Below are 21264 nucleotides of genomic sequence, written 5' to 3' on the forward strand. Positions count from 1 at the left end.
CTTAGCTGGAGGAAGATATAAGATGATGCCAAACATATACATCCCGACTGGCACAAGGTGAGCTAGAGTAGTGGTGGGATAGGTCACCCTAATGGGAATAATTCTCCTAAGGCAAAGCTTGTGAGCAACGCCTTACTGATTATTCAATATCTCCGTGTGCAAGAGATACCATGGGAAATCATACATGTGATTACTGTTAATAAGAAGGGCTGATGAGACGAAAGAAATAATACCTTAGGAGAAGGTGACCAGGTCATCCTGGAGTTTTATTAGAGAGAAGACAGAAAACATAGAATAGGCAGATATTTAAGAATGTACCTAGAAGAAAAGTCAAGGATCTGGAAACCATATCACCTGAAAGAAAGTTAAGGAACTGGGTATATTTTTAGCCTGCAGAAAGATAACATGGAAGGATTCTTAAAATATTTGAAGGGTTGCTTTATAGAAGAGACATGTTCTATGAAGGTCCCAAAGAAAGATGCCACCTAAATGATGGGGGGTTTAATTTGATCCAATACTAGGATGAACTTTTTTTTTGGCCTTACTGCACAGCTTGTGGGATTAGTTCCCCGACCAGAGACTGAACTTGGGCCCGGGCAGTGAAAGCGCCAAGTCCTAACCACAGGACTGCCAGGGAATTCCCAGGGTTGAGCTTTTAAGTGGCACAGTTTTGAACAGTAAGTCACAAAAGAGCTGGTGAGAGACCTGTCACTGGAGGCAGACACAACTAGAAGCTGAATAGTTGTTTGTCAGAGAAGCCTCAGAAGGTATTTCTGCTTTGTGTGGGAGGTCAGATCAGGAGATTCTAAGGAACTTTTCAATTCTATAAGTGATTATTCTATTTTAAATTCATGAAGCTAAGTAGCAATTTAAGGAAGCCTAAGTGACTTTAAAGTAAAGAATTCTTTTGGAAAAGGTTAAGCATCTCTTAAACCATGTAACTTTGAAGCTTAGATTCTTTTCTTGAACCTGAACCAAGTCAGACCTTCACTGTACTAACAAAAGGGTAAAAACAGTACCATCAAACCTACCCAAGAAAACTTCTTTCAAGTATAGACATTATATGCCGTGTAGTATGGTATTATCTTTTTACAATAGTGTAAGTACAAGTTTCTCTTTTTACTACTGGCATGCTTCACTAGTCATTGGGAAAGTGCCCTTAATCCTATCTCCCCGTCTGGACGCTTGCTATTTTTATGGAAAGAACATTAAAAAAAATTACAATAGCATTTATAAACACATGTATATACAATTGCAAAACTATGTTTGGTATTAGTATATGCAAAACAACAAAAATTAATAATAATCATTAATTATATTAGTAATAAAATGAGAGTCTTAAATGAACACTAAATATTTTCTCACTGACCTGTAAAGCTTTACATAAAGCTGCATTAATGAATCGCCCTGGTGTAAAAAGACTCTGCAAATACATCTCCTGTTAGAACATTGAAACAAGAATTAGTACCATTCTAAAAAAGATAAAATTTGGAAAAATCTGAATGAACAATTCAACACATTAAAACCAAAGGCTGCATTCCTATTACATGAATGTGGAAATCCTGCCCTTCAGCGTTTGAGCAGTAACAAGTGGCAGAGCAGTCATATATTTTCACACTGTGAAAAGCAGTGTCTTTGAGTCAACTACATGTACTACACTGAGAATGCTGTGTTCCTCATGGTGCACTTCAATGGGTTCCACTGGAAAACAAGCTTGTCAAATGCCAATCTTAAATGCAAGAGTTGTATCTAGTTTATTAGTGATAAATACTGGTAAGAGTATTAATTAAACTAAGGTGGTTTCTACACTATCCACAAAAGAACTCATTTTACGGTTTACATATAAAATAAAAGGAATTGGGCTTCCCTGGTGGCGCAGTGGTTGAGAGTCCGCCTGCCCGATGCAGGGGACACGGGTTCGTGCCCCGGTTCGGGAAGATCCCACATGCCGCGGAGCGGCTGGGCCCGTGAGCCATGGCCGCTGAGCCTGCGCGTCCGGAGCCTGTGCTCCGCAACGGGAGAGGCCACAGCAGTGAGAGGCCCGCGTACCGCAAAAACAAAACAAAACAAACTGCAATAAGCTCTCACAAGTGGGGAAATGAAGTAGAGAGAACAAAACGGAAAGTCTCATACTGCCTATGGTCTCATTTTGACCAAATTTTATAAACCAGATTTGCCAATGTAGCAAACCTGGCTGACCTTCATTCAAGTTTCCTTCCTTCTACTGAGGTTCTGGGAGATATTTATAAAATGACCAAAATGGAGAAAAACAAGAATTTTAATAATTAGCATGTGATTTTGGCTTTTAGACAAAAGTTAAGTGCCAATAAACTCTTGGGATTAAAAATTTTGCAATATTCAATTTCAGATATTCAAAATGGGTTTTCCAATCCTACAAAGAGTCATTGTTTCAGACCCAGAGCCCATGATCTTTATCTCATTTTAATATTAATGCATCAACTGAAAGTTTTTCTTCCATTTATCTTGAGGATGTCCTTGAAAAACAGGGAAATTGGCCTGTTTTGCTATTGCATTACCTTTTACAGTTATGTTCGTCATAGCTTATACCTCTTATGTCTAGTTTTGTTTTTTTTTTTTTTTTTTTTTTTTTTTGCGGTATGCGGGCCTCTCACTGCTGTGGCCTCTCCCGTTGCGGAGCACAGGCTCCGGACGCACAGGCTCAGCGGCCATGGCTCACGGGCTTAGTTGCTCCGCGGCATGTGGGATCTTCCCGGACCAGGGCACGAACCCGTGTCTCCTGCATCGGCAGGCGGATTCTCAACCACTGCGCCACCAGGGAAGCCCTTTTGTCTAGTTTTTATGCATATATTCACATGGTTAGTATAGTGGACACCTACTGTCTGTGCCTGCCTAGAATCCCTTTCCCCTTCTTTTACTAACAAAGCCCTTACCTTTCTCTGAAGAACCATTCCTCCCGTACCCATACCCAACTGACTTCACCCTCCACAATAGCAAGGCCCACGCTGGACATGTTTCTCATGCCAAGCCAGAATATTCTATTCCTTCTGATCACTGACTATGCCAGGAATTAGCACATGACTAAAGCCAGGCCAGTGTCAACTCCAGGGCCTGGAACAGAAGTGCTCTTTCCCCTGGGGTTGCTAAGTTCACATAAGGCAAGCTTGCTCAGAAAGCCTGACGGACAATAAACCAAACAAGGAGAAAAGCAGAATTGAGACAAAGGGGAGATCAAGCCCTGAAGGCATTGTCCCAGCCATGGCTGAAACCAGGTAACTCTGAACTTCCCAGCAGCGCAAGCCAATACATTCAGCTTAAGTCAGTTTGAGGTGGGTTACTTTCATCTGCAGCTGTAAGAGTTCTGCTAATACAGCTGGTTCTTCTCAAACTAATGATCAGGGTAAATCATCTCCTTACATAAGACTTTAGCATTGCTTACTCTGGGGTCTTGATCATCTCTGATAATGATTTCTTCCTCTGGCAGAGGCTGCATAAAAACTGGATTCCACTGACCTGCAACATTACTACAGAGAGAAAAAGCCCATCAGTCTACATAAAGATGATGAATAAAAATGAAGCTCATGTTGTTGGCAGTATTTGGGCAGGGAGGGTCCCATCACTGAACCTCTGCAACTACTGTTTAATCAATTCTATTTAAAAAGTTTCCAAAAAAAGAAACATATTCATAGCAGAGTCTGGACTATAGAAATGCTCTTACTTGTTCTAATAGGCACCTTCTTGAAATTAAAACTCTAAACACAAATCTACAAATAATATCTAACTTTCATTCTGCATTTACCATATGCTGCACATTATACTAGGTGCAATTCTAGATACTATTCACGTATACCTTACGATAACTCTTTGAAGGATACACTGCCCTCATTTTTAAGATGTCAAAAGTGAGGTTTAGGGTATCTCACAGCTAGTAAGGTACAACCAGGATTCAAACTCTCACCTGACTGCAGATTCTTTGCTTGAATGCCATCTATAAGGAGTACTCTATCTTCTGAGGTGTGGTTCAGGGTCAATCTGGGGGCAACCACTCCTAGAATTCTATCCTAGAATATAGGGTCATGAGAGACCCCCTTGAGCTCAATTAGTTTACAGGTGACTCTTGAACGACATGGGGGGGGGGTTACAGGTGTCGACCCTCTGTGCAGTCAAAAATCCATGTATAACTTATTCAAGCAACTGCAGATCAAACAGTATTGCAGTATTTACTACTGAAAACAATCCGTGTATTAAGCGGACAGTTCAAATTCATGTTGTTTGAGGGTCAACTGCAGTTCCAGGGACGTCAAGCTAGGTTCCAGGGAATCCTCCGCAGGTGTTTCAGGGACTACACAAGTGTTCGATTCAAAATTTGTTTTTAAATGTATTTTGCAACTATTAAAAATGTTAAAATGAATATCATGTACATTAAAAATATCAGATATTCCAAATATATCTAATATTAGAGTTATCAACATGTTAAACTGTTATAATTTTATATTCATAAAATACTGGTTTTGTTATATATTGGAGTTCATTATCTTTTGAAAAAAAAGGGATTCCTGCTTTAAAACAAAGTTTGCGAGGCACTGTATTTGTCCAATCTACTTCTCATCTCATGAGGAAACTGAGACCCCAAAGGGGCTGCAGTGTCTTTTGGAAGTTGTGGGTATCAGAAATAGTCTTTGCACAGAAACAAAGAAAATGCACAGGTTAGAAGCATTTGGGGCCTTTCTCGCTCCCTGGCCATCTTGGCAGCTGCTCTCGGTTGGGGGTGTCCTGCACCTCAGGCAGGAAGATGGTGCCCGCAAGGAAGACCAAAAAATCGCTGGAGTCGATCAACTCTAGGCTCCAACTTGTTATGAAAAGTGGAAAGTATGTGCTCGGGCACAAGAAGACTTAGAAAATGATCAGACAAGGCCAAGTGAAACTGGTCATCCTTGCCAACAATTGCCCAGCCTTGGGGAATTCTGAAATAGAGTATCGTGCCATGTATCCATCACTACAGTGGCAACAATACTGAGCTGGGCACAGTGTGTGGAAAATACTATAGAGTATGCACACTGGCTATCACTGATCCAGGTGATTCTGATATCATTAGAAGCATGCCAGAACAGACTGGTGAAAAGTAAATCACGCACAACTTTTCTTTAATAAAACCAGCCAGCGGGGGCTTCCCTGGTGGCACAGTGGTTGACGGTCCACCTGCCGATGCAGGGGATGTGGGTTCGTGCCCTGGTCCGGGAAGATCCCACATGCCGCGGAGCGGCTGGGCCCGTGAGCCGTGGCCGCTGGGCCTGCGCGTCCGGAGCCTGTGCTCCGCAACGGGAGAGGCCACAACAGTGAGAGGCCTGAGTACCGAAAAACAAACAAACAAACAAAACCAAAGAAAAAAAAAACAAACCAAAAAAACCCCAGCCAGAGCTTGTTTTAGAAAAAAAAAGAAGTATTCTGGTTATGTGCTATCTATCCCCCAAAAGATGGTATTTTCTTCACCTCATTCCAACTCTAAGAATCCTTATTTTGTCCTAAAATCATAAGGTAAGAAATAACAAAAAATGAAAAAGAAGGTATGTCAGAAAATAGGCAAACCCGGGTCTGAATCCTTTAAATGCAAATATTTGACTTTCGTTCTACATAAAAAGCTCTCCTTGTTTTCTAAGTATGAATTTGCTTGGGGTAAGGTAGGATGACAGAGGTGAGGGACCCGTACTGTTCAAAGTTGATGTATTTCACAACTGTTTGGTTCTCAGCATCATGCCACAAGGCCCAGATATCCGCAGCGGTTAAGGCAAAGTCAATCAGTGTCTCCTAGAAGGAAATGTAGGGGGGAAACAAATAAACAAAAACTCTTGTTAAAACAAGAAAGAAAAGGTACTAAGTTATGGTGACTTAAACTTGTATTAGTAGGAGAGGTAAAAGCATGAAAACAAAAGACAGTACCACGTGAACCTGGTAAAATCCAAATGAAACTTTTTGCATGAAGTTTCATTAAATATTCCATTTTAAGATTTCAATCCCATTACAACATAGTTAAGGTAGCCAACGTTTCTTTCCTGTACTTCTATGATATGCAAAGGATGACTCAACCTACCTGAGAAGTGAAGAGTGAGGAAATGTGATCTAGGCTATAGCGGTTATTCTCAGTGCTCACCAACTGGAAAATGCAGAACTGTTAAAACACAAGTTGATAATTCAGTACTTGAAATAACCAACATGCTATTTTTCTATGCAAGACTTACTAGCATTCAGAAGCTAATTTTTTAAAAAAAGTATGGTAAAATACATATAGAATTTACCATCTTAACTATTTTTAAGTGTACAGATTAGCAGTATTAAGTATATTCACATTGTTGTGCAACTGAACTCCAAAACTTATTTTCACTTTTTTCAGAACAGAAACCCTGTGCTCATTAAATAACTCCCCATTTCCCCTCCCCGCAGACCCTGGCAACCAGCATTCTACTATGACCTTGACTGCTATAAAATGGAATCTTAACAGTATTTGTCTTTTGGGGGCTGTATTTTTACTTAGCATAATATCCTCAAGGCTCATCCATGTTGCAGCACGTGTCAGAATTTCCTTCCTTCCTTTCTTTTTTCGGCCGCATGGCATGTGGGATGTAGGATCTTAGTTCCCAGACCAGGGATTGAACCTGCGCCTCCTGCATTGGAAGTGCAGTGTCTTAACCACTGGACCACCAGGGAAGTCCCAGAATTTCCTTCCTTTGTAAAGTTGAATAATATTCCATTTTATGTATATACCACATCTTATTTATCCATTCTTTCATCGATGAAGACTTAGGTTGCTTCCACTTTTTTGGCTACTGGGAATATTGTTGCTATGAACATGGGTGTACAAATATCTCTTAAATAACCTACTTTAATTCTTTTGGGTATATACCCAGAAGTGGAATTGCTCGACCCTATGGAAATTCTATGACTAACTTTTTGGGGAACTGCCATGTCGTTTCCCATAGTGGCTGCAGCATTTTAAATTCCCACCAGTAATGCACAAGGGTTCCAAAGTCTCCACATCCTCTCCAACACTTGGTATTTCTGTTTTTTCCCCCATAGTAGCTATCCTTTTGGGTATGAGGTGGTATCTCACTATGGTGAGAAACCTATTTTTAAGTTTATATTTTTACCAAAGTACCAAAAATAACTTAAAACATACACACAATACAAATCAACTCTAGTCAATCTTCACTAAAAATAAAACCCTATAAAATAATTAATGTTTAGTATTTAACTCCATTGCCAAAACAAAAAATGTCAAACTCAAAAATAATATTTGATGGACAATATTTTAAATAATTTTTTGATAAAGTGTATTATAAACTGATAAGAGTTATGAAGATTCTATCCTTATAACACAATCAATTGTTCACAAGGAAGTACTAAAAGAAAAATATACAGTGAGAGTCCTTTTGAGAGAAAAATAGGAGTGTATGAAATATGAGAAATATATGTAATGCTCATATTCATTGTAGCCCAGAGCTGAATTTACAAGCTGCATATCTCAACCCATTAGTGGGACATGAATCAAATTTAGGAGGTCTCAACCAGCATTAAAAAAAGAAAAGAAAGAAAACAAAAAAAAAAAAAAAAAAGAAAGAAAAGAAAAAAGAAAAAGAAACAAAGTATCAGAGTTTATCAGTTCATCACTCATGGTAAAGGTAAATATGTTTCATGAAAACTATTTTCTGTTATATGCCCATCACCACATACATATGTATATACTATGTAGCAATGCAAAATATTGTAGATTCTAGCCAAAAAGTTGGAAGAATGCTGGTCTAGTGCAGTGCTTCTCAAACTATCTGTGGAAAGGAACAGTGGTTTTTTTTTCTTTAATTTCTAATCTGTTTCAGACTGATACTTTTATGAAATACAGAAAGCTTGAATGTCTGTGGCAATGTCACTCTAAAAGCTTCTAACGCATTCTCTCACTTTCTGTATTTATCTATCTTACTGCAATCCAGTAACAAATAATTTGTGGCCCAGGACCATTCCACAGACCACACCATAGGTCTACAGGACTTCTGTTTGAGATTTTTATTAGTGTCCTAGATGGAAATACAGACAGCATATTTATAACACTGAGGACATGATGCTGGAAATGATTAAATTAATGCACTTATTAACAGAATTAGAACCCAAAGAACGAAAAGAAAACCAAGAAGAAACAAATGAAATTAACAGGAATGGGTGTAGGGCTTGCCTGGTGGCGCAGTGGTTAAGAATCCGCCTGCCGATGCAAGGGACGTGGGTTCAAGCCCTGGTCCCGAAAGATCCCACATACCACGGAGCAACTAAGCCTGTGCACCACAGCTACTAAGCCTGCGCTCTAGAGCCTGCGAGCCACAACTACTGAAGCCCATGCACCCTAGAGCCCATGCTCCGCAACAAGAGAAGCCACCGCAATGAGAAGCCCGTGCACCGCAACGAAGAGTAGCCCCGCTCACCACAACTAGAGAAAGCCTGCGTACAGCAACGAAGACCCAACACAGCCAAAAATAAATAAATTTATTTTAAAAAATTGGAATGGGTGTAAAATATTACAGAGATTAAAAATAAAACCTTCAAATGTGCAGATTAGGGAGAAAAAAAACATGCAGAAGAGCAGTTTTTGTTCAAAAAAAGAAGGAAAAGAAAAAAGACCTCAACTTCATTATACTCTGAATAGGCACAACTGTGTTACATGGCTGCTCAAAGTGTATCTGATTTAAGGCTTTATTAATAGAACCATAATGCTCAAACCAAAGGAGGTAATAGCTCAGCTCAGTTTGATACCACTCCTAGAATAGCATATTCAATCTCGGTTTACTGTTTAGAGCAGTGGTTCTCCAAATATGGTCCATAGATTCCTAGAGGTCCCTAAGACGGTTTCAGGGGATCAGTGAGGTCAAAACACTTTTCATAATAATACTACATCATTTGCCCTTTTCACTGTGTTAATATTTGCACTGATAATGCAAAAGCAACAGTAGGTAAAATTATTGGTGTCAATGTGAATCGAGGCAGTGGTACCAAACTGAATACTCTTTCATTAATAGAACACTCAACAAGCTAGGAATAGAAAGTAACTTCTCAACATGACAAAAGGCATTATGAGAAATTCAGATAACATCACGCTCAATGGTGAAAGACTAAAAACTTTCTCTCTTAAATCAGGAACAAGACAACTCTTGTCACTTCTATTCAACATTGTACTGGAGGATCTATCCAAGGCAATTTAAGGGAAAAAAAAAAAAAAAAGGCACCCAGATCGGAAAGGAAGCAGTAAAACTATCTTTATTTGCAGATGATATGGTCCTATAAATAGGAAGTCCCAAGAATTCCACTATAACACTAGTAAAACTAGTAAGAGTTCAGTAGGGTTACAGGATACAAGATTGATATAAAAAAATGAATTGTATTTCTATAAACCTGCAATGAGCAATCTGAAATGAAATTAAGAAATTTCATTTACTATAGTATCAAAAGGAATAAAATACATACAAATAAACTGATTAAAGAAACCTTGCAAAACTTATACTATGAAAATTATAAAACATTGCTAAAAAAGTTAAATACAATCTAAATAAATGGAAAAGCATCCCATGCTCATGAACCAAAAGCCTTAATATTGCCAAGATGGCAATTCTTTCCAATATGATCTAGAGTCAATAAACCTCTATCAAAATCTGTGAAGTAATAATAAATATATATATTGGTCTTTGGTTCTGGCTCCTGACACTGAGCTCCTAAAACTCCTGCAATCTCCTGAGTGATAGAGGTGCTAGGAGCATCTTTTGTTCTAATATTTAATCTTTGACCCTGGTTCCTGACACAGAGCTCCTAAATTCCTTTGAATATCCTGGGTTATGGGAACACTTTTTGTTCTAATGAGGTGACTCCTGGATAGCTTCGGGATGGGGGCTAGTCACCAGAAAGATCAAGTCTAATTAAAAGCCTGAAACTTTCAGCCCTAACTCCCATCCTCTGGAAAGTGAAGAGAGGCCAGAAATTGAATTAGTAACCCATCATGCCTATGTGATGAGGCCTCCTTAAAACTCCTTAAGGTATGGGATTTGGAGAGCCTCCAGGTTGGTGCACACAGCCATGTGTTGGGAGGGTGGTGCACCTCAACACCGTGAGACCCTTCTGGACCGTGCCCTACATACCTCTTCATCCCTGATCACACGATCAACTAGTAACTGTGCGTGAGTGCTTCCCTGAGTTATGTGGGCCGTTCTCACAAATTATGAGCCCAAGGAGGGGATTGCAGAGCGAATCAAGAACCCAAGAACACAGAAGAGTCTTCATATTTGGGAGCAGCCTGGCTTAGGGTGAGGCGCAGGAGCAGGTTGAGAGGGTGTCCGCATATACGGAAGGGCTGGGGCAGGGTGGAAACTCAAGCGGGGTGAGGAGTGTCCACAGAGAGTAGCAGCCTGCACTGGGGACTAGAGCCCAAGTAGGTGAGAAGGGTGTCCACTGCATGGGGGGGGGGGGGAACTAGAACAGGGTCAGGGCCCCAGGAGGGTGAGGAGGGCATCCATGTGGGAGGGCAACCTGGAGTGGGATATCAGAGCCCAACAGCAGTGAGGAGGGCACCAAGCAGAGCAGCACCCAGCACGGGGACTCAGGGCTCCCGCAGAGTGAGGAGGACAGACCCTGCCTCACTGGAATGTTATGAAGATTAAATGGACAGTATGTGTAGTGTGTGAGTGATAAGCACAGCCCAAGCGTTTGCTATTAATGTACATAAAGGGCCTGGCAACATGCCAAACACACAATACCCAACAAGCGGCTGTTTATTGATTTATTTGGCCACGCAGCTTGAGGGATCTTAGCTCCCCCTTGAACCCAGGCCCCTGGCACTGGACGCTTAGAGTCCTAACCCCTGGAATGCCAGGGAATTCCTGTGGCTGTTTATTATATCATTATACCATTGTATTGTATCCTATATACCTCCTTGACATACAATATCTAGTGTTTAGATGATGAGCAAAATTATTTCTAAAAATTAACTTCCCCTGTACCTCTTAATAACACCTACATCCCTTTCACAACTCCATTTTTTCACCCAGACTTTCAAATTGGCTCTTTCTTGCTTAGTTTTGGTTAACTTTTCCTTCCATATTCCTTTAAACTCTCTACTCCCTTTCATCCTGACTTTTCCTTCAAGATCTTTTAATTCACATATTATCACAAAACCTACCATCTCCGCGGAAACAACACAAGATACATCTAGGTTGGTGTGAAGAGCTCAAATAGACTCAATGAGTCTATAGCTACTTCCCCATACCAGTATATACAGAATAACTTGATACGTGTCTTATTTGTTTCATACCTGTCCTCGCTTTGGTGCATGCATGTATATCCCTAGGCAGAGTCCCAAGGAAGGGGTATAGGCAAGTCGTAATTTGTGTCCAGTCCCAGCAGTGAGCCGAAGATCTTTATTCACAGGGACATACTCTAGCATGTCAGTTACCATCAGGCACATTTGGTCCTGCCCAAGAAAACATTTAGTAAGTAGTATTAAGGAATATTCAGGATAGAAAAACAAACTCCTTCCCTTTTTAAAGAATGCACATTCGGGCTTCCCTGGTGGCGCAATGGTTGAGAGTCCGCCTGCCGATGCAGGGGACACGGGTTCGTGCCCCGGTCTGGGAAGATCCCACATGCCGCGGAGTGGCTGGGCCTGTGGGCCATGGCCGCTGAGCCTGCACGTCTGGAGCCTGTGCTCCGCAACGGAAGAGGCCACAACAGTGAGGCCCACATACCACAAAAAAAAAAAATAAAAATAAAAAAATAAAAAAAAATAAAGAATGCACATTCATTATATCTAGCGCTCTATCTAATTTATCTGAAGGGCCCTAAGGTTTTTTTTTTAAAGGGCTGAGATGAAAATATCTCATTAGTCTGATAGATAAAATCATCAGCTGTTTTGTTTGCGAACGTTGAAAACTATTTTACCAACTTGCATTTAAAAAATACATTTGGGGGCTTCCCTGGTGGCGCAGTGGTTAAGAGTCCGCCTGCCGATGCAGGGGACACGGGTTCGTGCCCCGGTCCGGGAAGATCCCACATGCCCTGGAGCTGCTGGGCCTGCGGGTCCGGAGCCTGTGCTCTGCAACAGGAGAGGCCGCGACAGTGAGAGGCCCGCGTACCGCAAAAAAAAAAAAAACCAAAAAAACCCCAAAAAAACCATTTGTTCTGAAGTGAAGAGTATACTCTGTATCACTTCAATGTTTCTGCAGGACTCATAATTTTCAAAATAAAAATATAAAAAGTTAGGGGAGAGATGTATGAAAAATAAAGCTAAATGAAATTGTCTGAATCTGGAAATGCCCCATAATTTCCAAACTAAGAGATCTGGTCATATTATGAGAAGCAAGATTTATTTCAATTCCCTTACAATTTGCAATCCTATTTTAACTTGCAGTAACTATAAATGTAGCGTTTACCTTATAAGACCACATTCGTAGTTTATGATCTTGACATAGAGCAAAGATGAAGGCATCATGCTTGACACAATGAACAGCAAGACTCAGGGGACGATCTGAAGGCCCCTGATCACCTCTGAAAACATAAGGCCAAGTTTTAGAGTTTTACTGTTACAAATTACCTGATCATTAGAATTTGCAATTTAAGAGATAAAATAAAATTATAAATGCACATTCTTAACAGAAGGAAAAGAGTTTATAGGCTGGTATAAGATGACTACATTTTCTGGGCTTCCCTGGTGGCGCAGTGGTTAAGAATCCGCCTGCCAATGCAGGGGGACATGAGTTCGAGCCCTGGTCTGGGAAGATCCCACATGCCGCGGAGCAACTAGGCCCGTGCGCCACAACTACTGAGCCTGCTCTCTAGAGCCTGTGTGCCACAACTACTGAGCCTGTGCGCCGCAACTACTGAAGCCCACGTGCCTAGAGCTGTGCTCTGCAACAAGAAAAGCCACTGCGATGAGAAGCCCGTGCACTGCAACGAAGAGCAGCCCCCGCTCGCCGCAGCTAGAGAAAGCCAGCGTGTGGCGACGAAGACCCAATGCAGCCAAAAATAAACATATTAATTAAAAAAAAAAAGATAACTACATTTTCTATTTGATTTATGTCCATTATTCTGATAAATTTTAAAAAGCTCTAGATATCAATGGAATACTGTTCTAACCATCAAAATTTCTGCTTCTAATATTACACAAAATTGGATTTGGTAAGTCAGGGCAGAGCACTAAACTGGATATTGTGAGAAGTATAGTAAGCCAGTTTCTATTGTCAAAGTGTCAAGTCCCAAATGAAGTGGGCTCTGGAGAGCAGGTCTTCTCAGATGGAATGTAACGTTGCGTAGACCCTTCTCCTTTCCAGTATAAGATTTATTTGCCTTGGAGTCAGACTGGAAGCACTACCAGGTGTTGACCAGGGCAAAAGATGAAGTTCTTGGGCCCTACGATTTACCGACCAGAGACCACTCACCTGATAACTGCTGGCATCCAGCCTGTAAGCAATCGCTGCATTACTGAACTCTGTTTCAGCTCCACAACTGACACCATCCCTACAGATTGAAAACAGACCAATGATATCCAACGCACCTCTTGATCATACTTAGTGAAGCCCAAAGGCAAGAAGGATGCAAGGAATTTATAACAGGTGACAGGCTTCTACATTTCTATACTAAGGAAGTCTTAGGCTATACCTTTCCACATATACCACACCTAAAATAGTTTGAATCATTATGGGAACAATAACAACAGCATTTTTATATTCCTAGGGGAAATTTTTGCCGTTTACAAACAGTAACCCATATTGCTGCTCAGAAGCGGCGTTTCATTCTTTCCAAACAAACACCGAGTACCTTTCATGTGCTAGGCACAGCGCGAGGTGCTAGAGATGCGGCAGTAAATAAAACAAATTAAAACACTCCTGTCCTCATGGAACTTACATTCCATTGGCAGGAAGGGAGAAGCAGAGACAGTTAACAAATTAAGTAGAATGTAAAGAGCGGAGAAAAATAAAACATAGAGACGGTATAGTGAACAGGGATGGGGTCCATGTGTACAATTGTGTTATTGTTGAAATTGTGTTACAATTTTTAAAAGGTGGTCAGGTCACTCACTGAGCTGACACTGAGTAAGAACCTAAAGGAGTTGAGGGAATGAGCCACACTGGTAGCTGGGAGACTAGCCCCGCCAAAGCCCTGACGTAGGGGTACCTGGTATATTCAAGGAATTGCAAGAAGGCACGTGGCCGGTTCAGAGGAGGGGGGAAAGAATGAGACGATGAGGTTAGAGAGGCAGTGGGGCGTCACAGTAAGACTCTGGGTTTATTCAGAGTGAGATGAAGAACAGCCCCAACCCGAGGGCTTTGCGCAGTGGAATGACATGACTCGCGGTGGGTTTTAAATGCATCGGTGTCAGTCTGAGAAGTTTCTGCAGAGGGCTAAGGACAGAGCTGGGGAGCTATTTAGGAAGCAAATGCAATAATCCAGGTAAGAGGTGTGGTGACTTGGAGCAGGGTATCAGCACTGAGCTTCCTTGTTTCAGTTAACTTGTTTTAGTTACAATACCACAAAGTGAAGGTAGAAAACCAGTCAACTCATGTCTACTAAAGGCCTTAGAATAGGTCACCTTACAGTTACCTGTTTTCCCACACTCCAGCAAGCTGGACAGTTCCTCGTTCACTATATAAAATCCCGCCCTCTCGGGGAAAAAACAGTAAAGCATCAGGGAGTCAAAATGCAAGCAATAATGAATGACCATTTTAGGGTAGTATAGAAGCAATTCCTGCATTGGATGATGGCCTTGGACTTCTAACATCTGTTTTAATGCCAGTATTCCTTTGTTTAAAATTAAATCCATGCTCAGTTCCCATTCTTACCAGGTACATCATGAGGAGGTAGTTTAAGGACAAAGATCCCCCCAGAGGCAGATGGTAGAGCAAACAGAGCCTCCCCATCATTGCTAAGCCAGGCTGCCGAGATGGTAGAATTAGGGGAGAGTCCAGGTACTGTTGGAATTAACTGATAGTTGCAAGGATCCCTGAAGTCAACTTTTCCAATGTCAGTGAATATTGACTGCATCTGACTTTCAATTACCAACTCCTGTGGAGTAATTAAAAAGAAAAATCTGTTAAACCAAAATAAACTGGATTTTGCTCAGTTCCTCCCAATCGCTATCAGTTTTTAAAGTAAAAAATTGTTGAGCTTAAAAAGAAAGCTATTTTTTCTTTTTTTAAAATCATGGCTCTCCACTTTATTTATTTATTTATGGCTGGGGCTTGCGGGATCTTAGTTCCCCAACCAGGGATCGAACCTGCACCCTCAGCAATGAAAGTGTGGAGTCCTAACCACTGGACCACCAGGGAATTCCCAGAAAGCTATTCTTTTTTTTTTTGGCCGCACCACACGGCATACAGGATCTTAGTTCCCAGACCAGGGATGGAACCCGTGCCCCCTGAAGTGGAAGCATGGAATCTTAACCACTGGACTGCCAGGGAAGTCCCCAAAGCTATTCTTTTTAATGAAACTATTTTTGCAGCTTAAAATGTACGTGATCATTTTAAATAATAACTATGATAGTATGCTTGGTTAGGGCCAGCAAAGAATCCAAATATTCTTCAATTCCAAAGGACATTGCTCTATTACTAAATTTGTGACAGTCAGAGTAACTTGGGAATTAAAGGATATTATACTTAACCAACTTACACTCCTAAACATCCGGGAAGGGTGTGGTAAAAGTAACCTGTGCACTGTTTGATTGGTTAATATCAAGATTATTACATGATTCTGAGTCTCAGAGACATGAACCCCTCCGGGTAAGAGGATGCAATTTTGGAATTTGAGGCGAACTGCATTATTTAACAGATTTATGTCCAGTGACTCTTCCACCAGCTCCAATGTATCTCCAGAGGTCTTCCTATTAAAGTGAAGAGACATTTGTTAAAAAAAAAAAAAAAAGTTTATGCTTTTCTTTCTGATTGTTGCATCGAAATTTATGGCAATAATTTCCAGGTGAACTCTCCCAATATGAAAATTTTGGATAAACAAACTCAGACCAATTTTGACATTCCAAAGCACCACATTATACAGTCTACAAAACACAGCACTATATAAAATTCAAATCTTATTGTATGATTCTCTGTTAAATGGAGGCATTTCCAAACTTCATAGAACATTTTTTAAAAACAATATTCAAAGCAATTAAACTCCACTATAATGAAAATTCACACCACACACCCTCATTACTTACAGTGCAATGTGGCCTCTACATATGTTACTACAGAGTCAAACCACAGTGACCTTATATATGTGGGTATTTCCCTTTCTATAGCTTCCTCCTACTAGGATGCAGGGAAGACTCTTCTTGAGGCACAACTCTGCCATGTGGTAGCTTTGGAACCATAGAAAGCACTATTCTGGGACTGCCCTAACTTGCCATCACCTCATCTACCACCCTACTCGAATCCATTCTCTAGATGATCTCCTTTGATAGAACAGCTTTAAATGCCATTGAATGCCTACAATTCCTAACTCTGTACCTTATTCAGCCCAAACTCTCCAATGACCTCCTGACTACTGCCTCAACACTTCTACTTGTATATCTAACAGGGATCTCAAACTAAACCTGACCAAAACAGAATTCGAGGACACAGCAAACCTGAAAGACAAAGAAACAAAAACACCTGCACTCTTTTCCAACTCATTAATGACATCTCTATAACTTCTAGTTATTCAAGCCAAAAATCTGGGGGTCACCATTGAATCTCCTCTTTCTATATACCGTACATCTGATCTAATAGTAAATTCTTTTTTTTTTTTTTTTGCGGTACGCAGGCCTCTCACTGTTGTGGCCTCTCCCGTGTGGAGCACAGGCTCCGGACGCGCAGGCTCAGTGGCCATGGCTCACGGGCCCAGCCACCCCGCGGCACGTGGGATCTTCCCGGACCAGGGCACGAACCCGTGTCCCCTACATCGGCAGGTGGACTCTCAACCACTTCGCCACCAGGGAAGCCCCTAATAGTAAATTCTAATAAAATCACTTTAAAAACATATCCACAGGGGCCTCCCTGGTGGCGCAGTGGTTAAGAATCTGCCTACCAACGCAGGGGACATGGGTTCGAGCCCTGGTCTGGGAAGAACCCACATGCCGCAGAGCGACTAAGCCCACACGCCTAGAGCCCGTGCTCTGCAAGAGAAACCACCGCAAGGAGAAGCCCGCACACTGCAACGAAGAGTAGCCCCTTCTTGCTACAACTAGAGAAAGCCCGTGCGCGGCAACGAAGAACCAACACAGCACAAGCGCCACCCTCCAAAAAAAAAACCATATCCACAATCAACATTTCTCACTGCCTCTAACAATAACAACCTCAGCCTAAACCACCACCATTTTTTGTCTGGATTGTGGCACCAACCTCTAACTGGTCTCCCTGCTCCCACCCTTTCCTATTACACTCTGTTCTCAACACAGCAGCCAAGCAACCTTTTAAAAACACAACTTAGGGGGCTTCCCTGGTGGCGCAGTGGTTGAGAGTCCGCCTGCTGATGCAGGGAATACGGGTTCGTGCCCCGGTCCGGGAAGATCCCACGTGCCGCGGAGCAGCTGGGCCCGTGAGCCATGGCCGCTGAGCCTGCGCGTCCGGAGCCTGTGCTCCGCAGCGGGAGAGGCCGCAACCGTGAGAGGCCCGCGTACCGCAAAAAAAAAAAAAACAACCAATAACACAACACAACTTAGACCAAGCCATTTCTTCACTTAAAGACCTCTGATCTCACTCAGAGTAAGAGTAAAAGTCAAAGCCTTAAAATAACCGACAAGGCCTTAATCTGGCTCTTGGCTACCTTATTCCTCTATCCTTTGTTCACTCAGCTGCAGACTCCTAGCCCTTTGCCATTCTTTGAAAACAACACACAAGCTGCTGACTCAGGGTTTTTGCACTTTTTGTTCCTTTTTCTTGGAAGGCTCTCCCTGAAATCACATCCCTCAGATATCCTTACTTCCTCTGCTCAAGTGTCAACTTATCACTGGGTCTTGCCGGACTCCCTTGTGTGAAATATTAAAAATAATACTTGCCCTTCCCTCTTCTCTCTCCCAATTATTACCTGACGAATTATATTTCCTTGGCATTTTTGGTTATTGTTGTTGATCTGCTCCCTCCACAAGAGCAGGGACTGCCTGCTTTGCTCCCTGCTATGTCCTCAGTCCCTAAACGTTGACTGGAACATATTAGGCACTCAAAAATATTTCTTTTCTTTTTTTGGCCGCGCTGAGCAGCTGGTGGGATCTTAGTTCCCGGACCAGGGATTGAACTTCGGCCCACAGCAGTGAAAGCGCCGAGTCCTAGCCACTGGACTGCCAGGGAGCTCCCTCATAAATATTTCTTTTATAAATGAGATATGCATCTTTTAACACAGGTCTTCCTTCTGGGCCTATAAATTTCAACGTCTATTTGACATTGCTAAAGAGCTACTACACAGATACTTCAATAGTACCTCTAAAAGAATTATTTACATCTCTCCAAAACCCATCTTCCGTATCTCATTAGATGGCAACCCCTCCACCCAATATTTGGTTAGTCACACTAGAAAACAGGGACTTGTCCTTGCTCCCTCCTTTTCCCTTACCACCCCTCACTCACCTCAGATTTAACCTATCTCCAGGTCCAAATGAAGCTAACATTTTCTTTTTTTTTTTTTTGGTGGGCCTCTCACTGTTGTGGCCTCTCCCGTTGCGGAGCACAGGTTCCGGACGCGCAGGCCCAGCAGCCATGGCTCACGGGCCCAGCCGCTCCGCAGTGTGTGGGATCTTGCCGGACCAGGGCACGAACCCGTGTCCCCTGCATCGGCAGGCGGATTCTCAACCACTGCGCCACCAGGGACGGCCGAAGCTAACTTCTAAGTGTATCTTGAATCCATGTATCTCTCTTTTCCTAGCCACTCCCACAACTGAGTCACTAACATCTTACCTGGTCCATCATATCAGCAAGTTGTTCTTTTGTATTGTACCCATCCAACCCAAATCTACTTTCCACAAAGTAGCCTGATTGTTTTAAAATGTGATTTTGATCATTTTAGTAAATCCTTTAAAACCCATCAATGATTTGCTCAATGTACTCAGGATAAAATCCAAAATCCTTAAAAAGGCCCTGAGGGTCCTTCCTGATCTGAGTCCTGCCTACCTCCCTAGTCTTAGCATCTCTCACATCATTTTCCATTTTGCCCATTTGCACCTAAGCCACACAGACCTTCAGTCAGTTCCTCAAACCTGTCGCGTTCTTTCCACCTCATGGATTTCGTGCACGGTGATCCCACTTGCTGAACTGCTCTCTCCCTCAACTCCTTGCCTGGCTAACCTTTCATCCTTCAGATCTCAGTTTAAATGTGACTTGCTTTAGGCCTTCCCAGCACCACCAATAATATTTGGTACTCCCATTAGCCCCTCAAAGCCCCTATACTTTTCCTCCGAGGCAAATATGAAAAATGTGTATTTATAAATGTGGTCATTAGCTATATAATGTCTTCCCCCTTCACAAAACTGCCCCATGAAAGGTGGGTCCACATCTATTCTTACACTGCTACATCTTGCATGATGAAAATGGTGATTGTTTTTGTTCCTCACTTCACCCCCAGCACACCTAGCAGTGCCTGACATATCAAGGCTCAAATACATTTGTAGAATGATGGAAGCTGTAAAGCACTATAAAAACCGAATGGGTTCATGTTTAAAACTGGTCTTTGGGGCTTTAACCCCTAAGCTACATTTCTTCTGCTTTTAGTGCTGCCTGGGAGGGTACCTCTTCTAGAACTCTGGGTCTCCTTAATTTTCCACTGATTCACATATGAATAGAAAACAGTCTTTCTCTTTTCCTGTCGATAACCACTTCGGAGAATAAATGACACCTTGAGAACAGCCGCGAAAATTCAGCCGCCAAACAACCCGACCTTTCAGGGGGTTTGACAAACACAGCACTTACCAATGAATGAACCTGTTTCTGGTGACGGAGAACAACTTGCCACTTTCCACATAATAGAAGCCTCCCGCGCTCTCACCGTATTTCACGGCTCCGGCCACGGAATTTGCAGTTCCTGCAAAATTAAAGTGGTCAGCCTGCACAGGTGGTTCTCTGGGAATGACACGCACTGAGGGTGCTGAGAAAGCAGAGGGTGACGGACTGACAATTCATACAAAAAGAAGGGGAAGAAAAGACGAAGAAGTAAGACACTAAAGAAGCTCTGATTCCGGGGCTATAGCCATGTGGGCTCAGAAGGATGAACGGGGGGTCAGAGATTTAGGGATCCAGGGGAGAAGTCAGAGGCGAAGGATCGGGCGAAGGATCGCGCCCTACTGGGATTCTGCCGTACCAATGCCGCAAACTGTGAACTCCCGAAAGTGCCTCGGCCTTTCGCGCTCAGCTCCGCTGAGCTCCACGAAGCTCCGTTCCATGGCTCCCGCCGCCGCCGCCATCTTCCCGCGCCACCGCGAGGCCCGACGGGATACCAGCAGGACCCGGCGGATGTCGTCAGTTCCGGGGGCGGAGCGGGCGGAGATGCGGACAGGTGAAGAATCCGGCAGAGGTTAAGCGCGGGTCCGACCCTGCGTTGCGAGGCTCCCACCGAGTTAGTTGGAGACAGGGTGGGCAGGGAGGAAACCAGGTGAGAAGCGGGTAGGGGAAGCCTGCAGACTCTACCTGCGGGAACCTTTGCGTGGCCTGCTAGGAAGCCCCAAGGCGCTGCGCCATTTTCCCGGCGGCCTCAGGGCAGGGGGCGGGACCGGGTTTGTTTCCATTTGAAAAACGCCGGCCAGGGCAGCGGGGCCCAGTCTCCGGCGAGGGTCGAGGTCTGGGGAGGCCCGCAGATGGGCGCCCTCTGCTGGATTCCTAGCTTGCGGTCACCTCTCCCTGCGTCGCTGTGTCAGTCAGTGAATCTCCACCCTGTCTCCTTTTCTTCACTCTTAAGCGACCGTAGGGATAGTGGGGAGAGGGAGTGAAGGGCAGAGGGGCCTTTTATGTTGGAATTTTTTCAAGAGACTGTATTCGTGTTTTTAAAATATCTTTATTGGAGTATAATTGCTTCACAGTACTGTGTTTCTGTTGTACAGCAAAGTGAATCAGCCATATGCATACATGGGTCCCCATATCCCCTGCCTCTTGCGTCTCCTTTCCCTCCTTATCCCACCCCTCTAGGTGGTCAGAAAGCACCAAGCTGATCTCCCTGTGCTATGCTGCTGCTTCCCATTAGCCATCTGTTTTACATGTGGTAGTGTATATATGTTGATGCTACTCTCACTTTGCCCCAGCTTCCTCCTCACACCTAGTG

The 21264-nt window shown here is 42.9% G+C and overlaps 1 protein-coding gene, 1 long non-coding RNA gene and 1 pseudogene across 2 annotated transcripts in view; 2 read left to right on the top strand and 1 right to left on the bottom strand.

Moving 5' to 3' along the window:
• Nucleotides 1-20433, bottom strand: part of NUP160 (nucleoporin 160) — a 55357-nt gene extending 34924 nt beyond the window's left edge. The window contains exons 1-11 of the mRNA XM_059069568.2: nucleotides 20311-20433; nucleotides 19923-20034; nucleotides 15661-15871; nucleotides 14835-15057; nucleotides 13434-13512; nucleotides 12429-12543; nucleotides 11312-11470; nucleotides 6068-6145; nucleotides 5687-5784; nucleotides 3419-3503; nucleotides 1370-1438 (exon numbers count right to left, since the gene is read on the bottom strand). Of these exons, the coding sequence (XP_058925551.1) occupies nucleotides 1370-1438; nucleotides 3419-3503; nucleotides 5687-5784; nucleotides 6068-6145; nucleotides 11312-11470; nucleotides 12429-12543; nucleotides 13434-13512; nucleotides 14835-15057; nucleotides 15661-15871; nucleotides 19923-20034; nucleotides 20311-20413 (1332 nt within the window). The 5' untranslated portion in view covers nucleotides 20414-20433. The remainder of the gene's footprint in view (nucleotides 1-1369; nucleotides 1439-3418; nucleotides 3504-5686; nucleotides 5785-6067; nucleotides 6146-11311; nucleotides 11471-12428; nucleotides 12544-13433; nucleotides 13513-14834; nucleotides 15058-15660; nucleotides 15872-19922; nucleotides 20035-20310) is intronic.
• Nucleotides 4772-5127, top strand: LOC136794463 (large ribosomal subunit protein eL30 pseudogene; annotated as a pseudogene).
• A 37-nt stretch (nucleotides 20434-20470) lies between the features above and the next one.
• Nucleotides 20471-21264, top strand: part of LOC131759999 (uncharacterized) — a 77017-nt gene continuing 76223 nt past the window's right edge. The window contains exon 1 of the long non-coding RNA XR_010841250.1: nucleotides 20471-20601. This is a non-coding gene — a long non-coding RNA (uncharacterized lncRNA). The remainder of the gene's footprint in view (nucleotides 20602-21264) is intronic.

Source organism: Kogia breviceps, chromosome 7, assembly GCF_026419965.1.
Source record: "Kogia breviceps isolate mKogBre1 chromosome 7, mKogBre1 haplotype 1, whole genome shotgun sequence".
NCBI lineage: Eukaryota > Metazoa > Chordata > Mammalia > Artiodactyla > Physeteridae > Kogia > Kogia breviceps.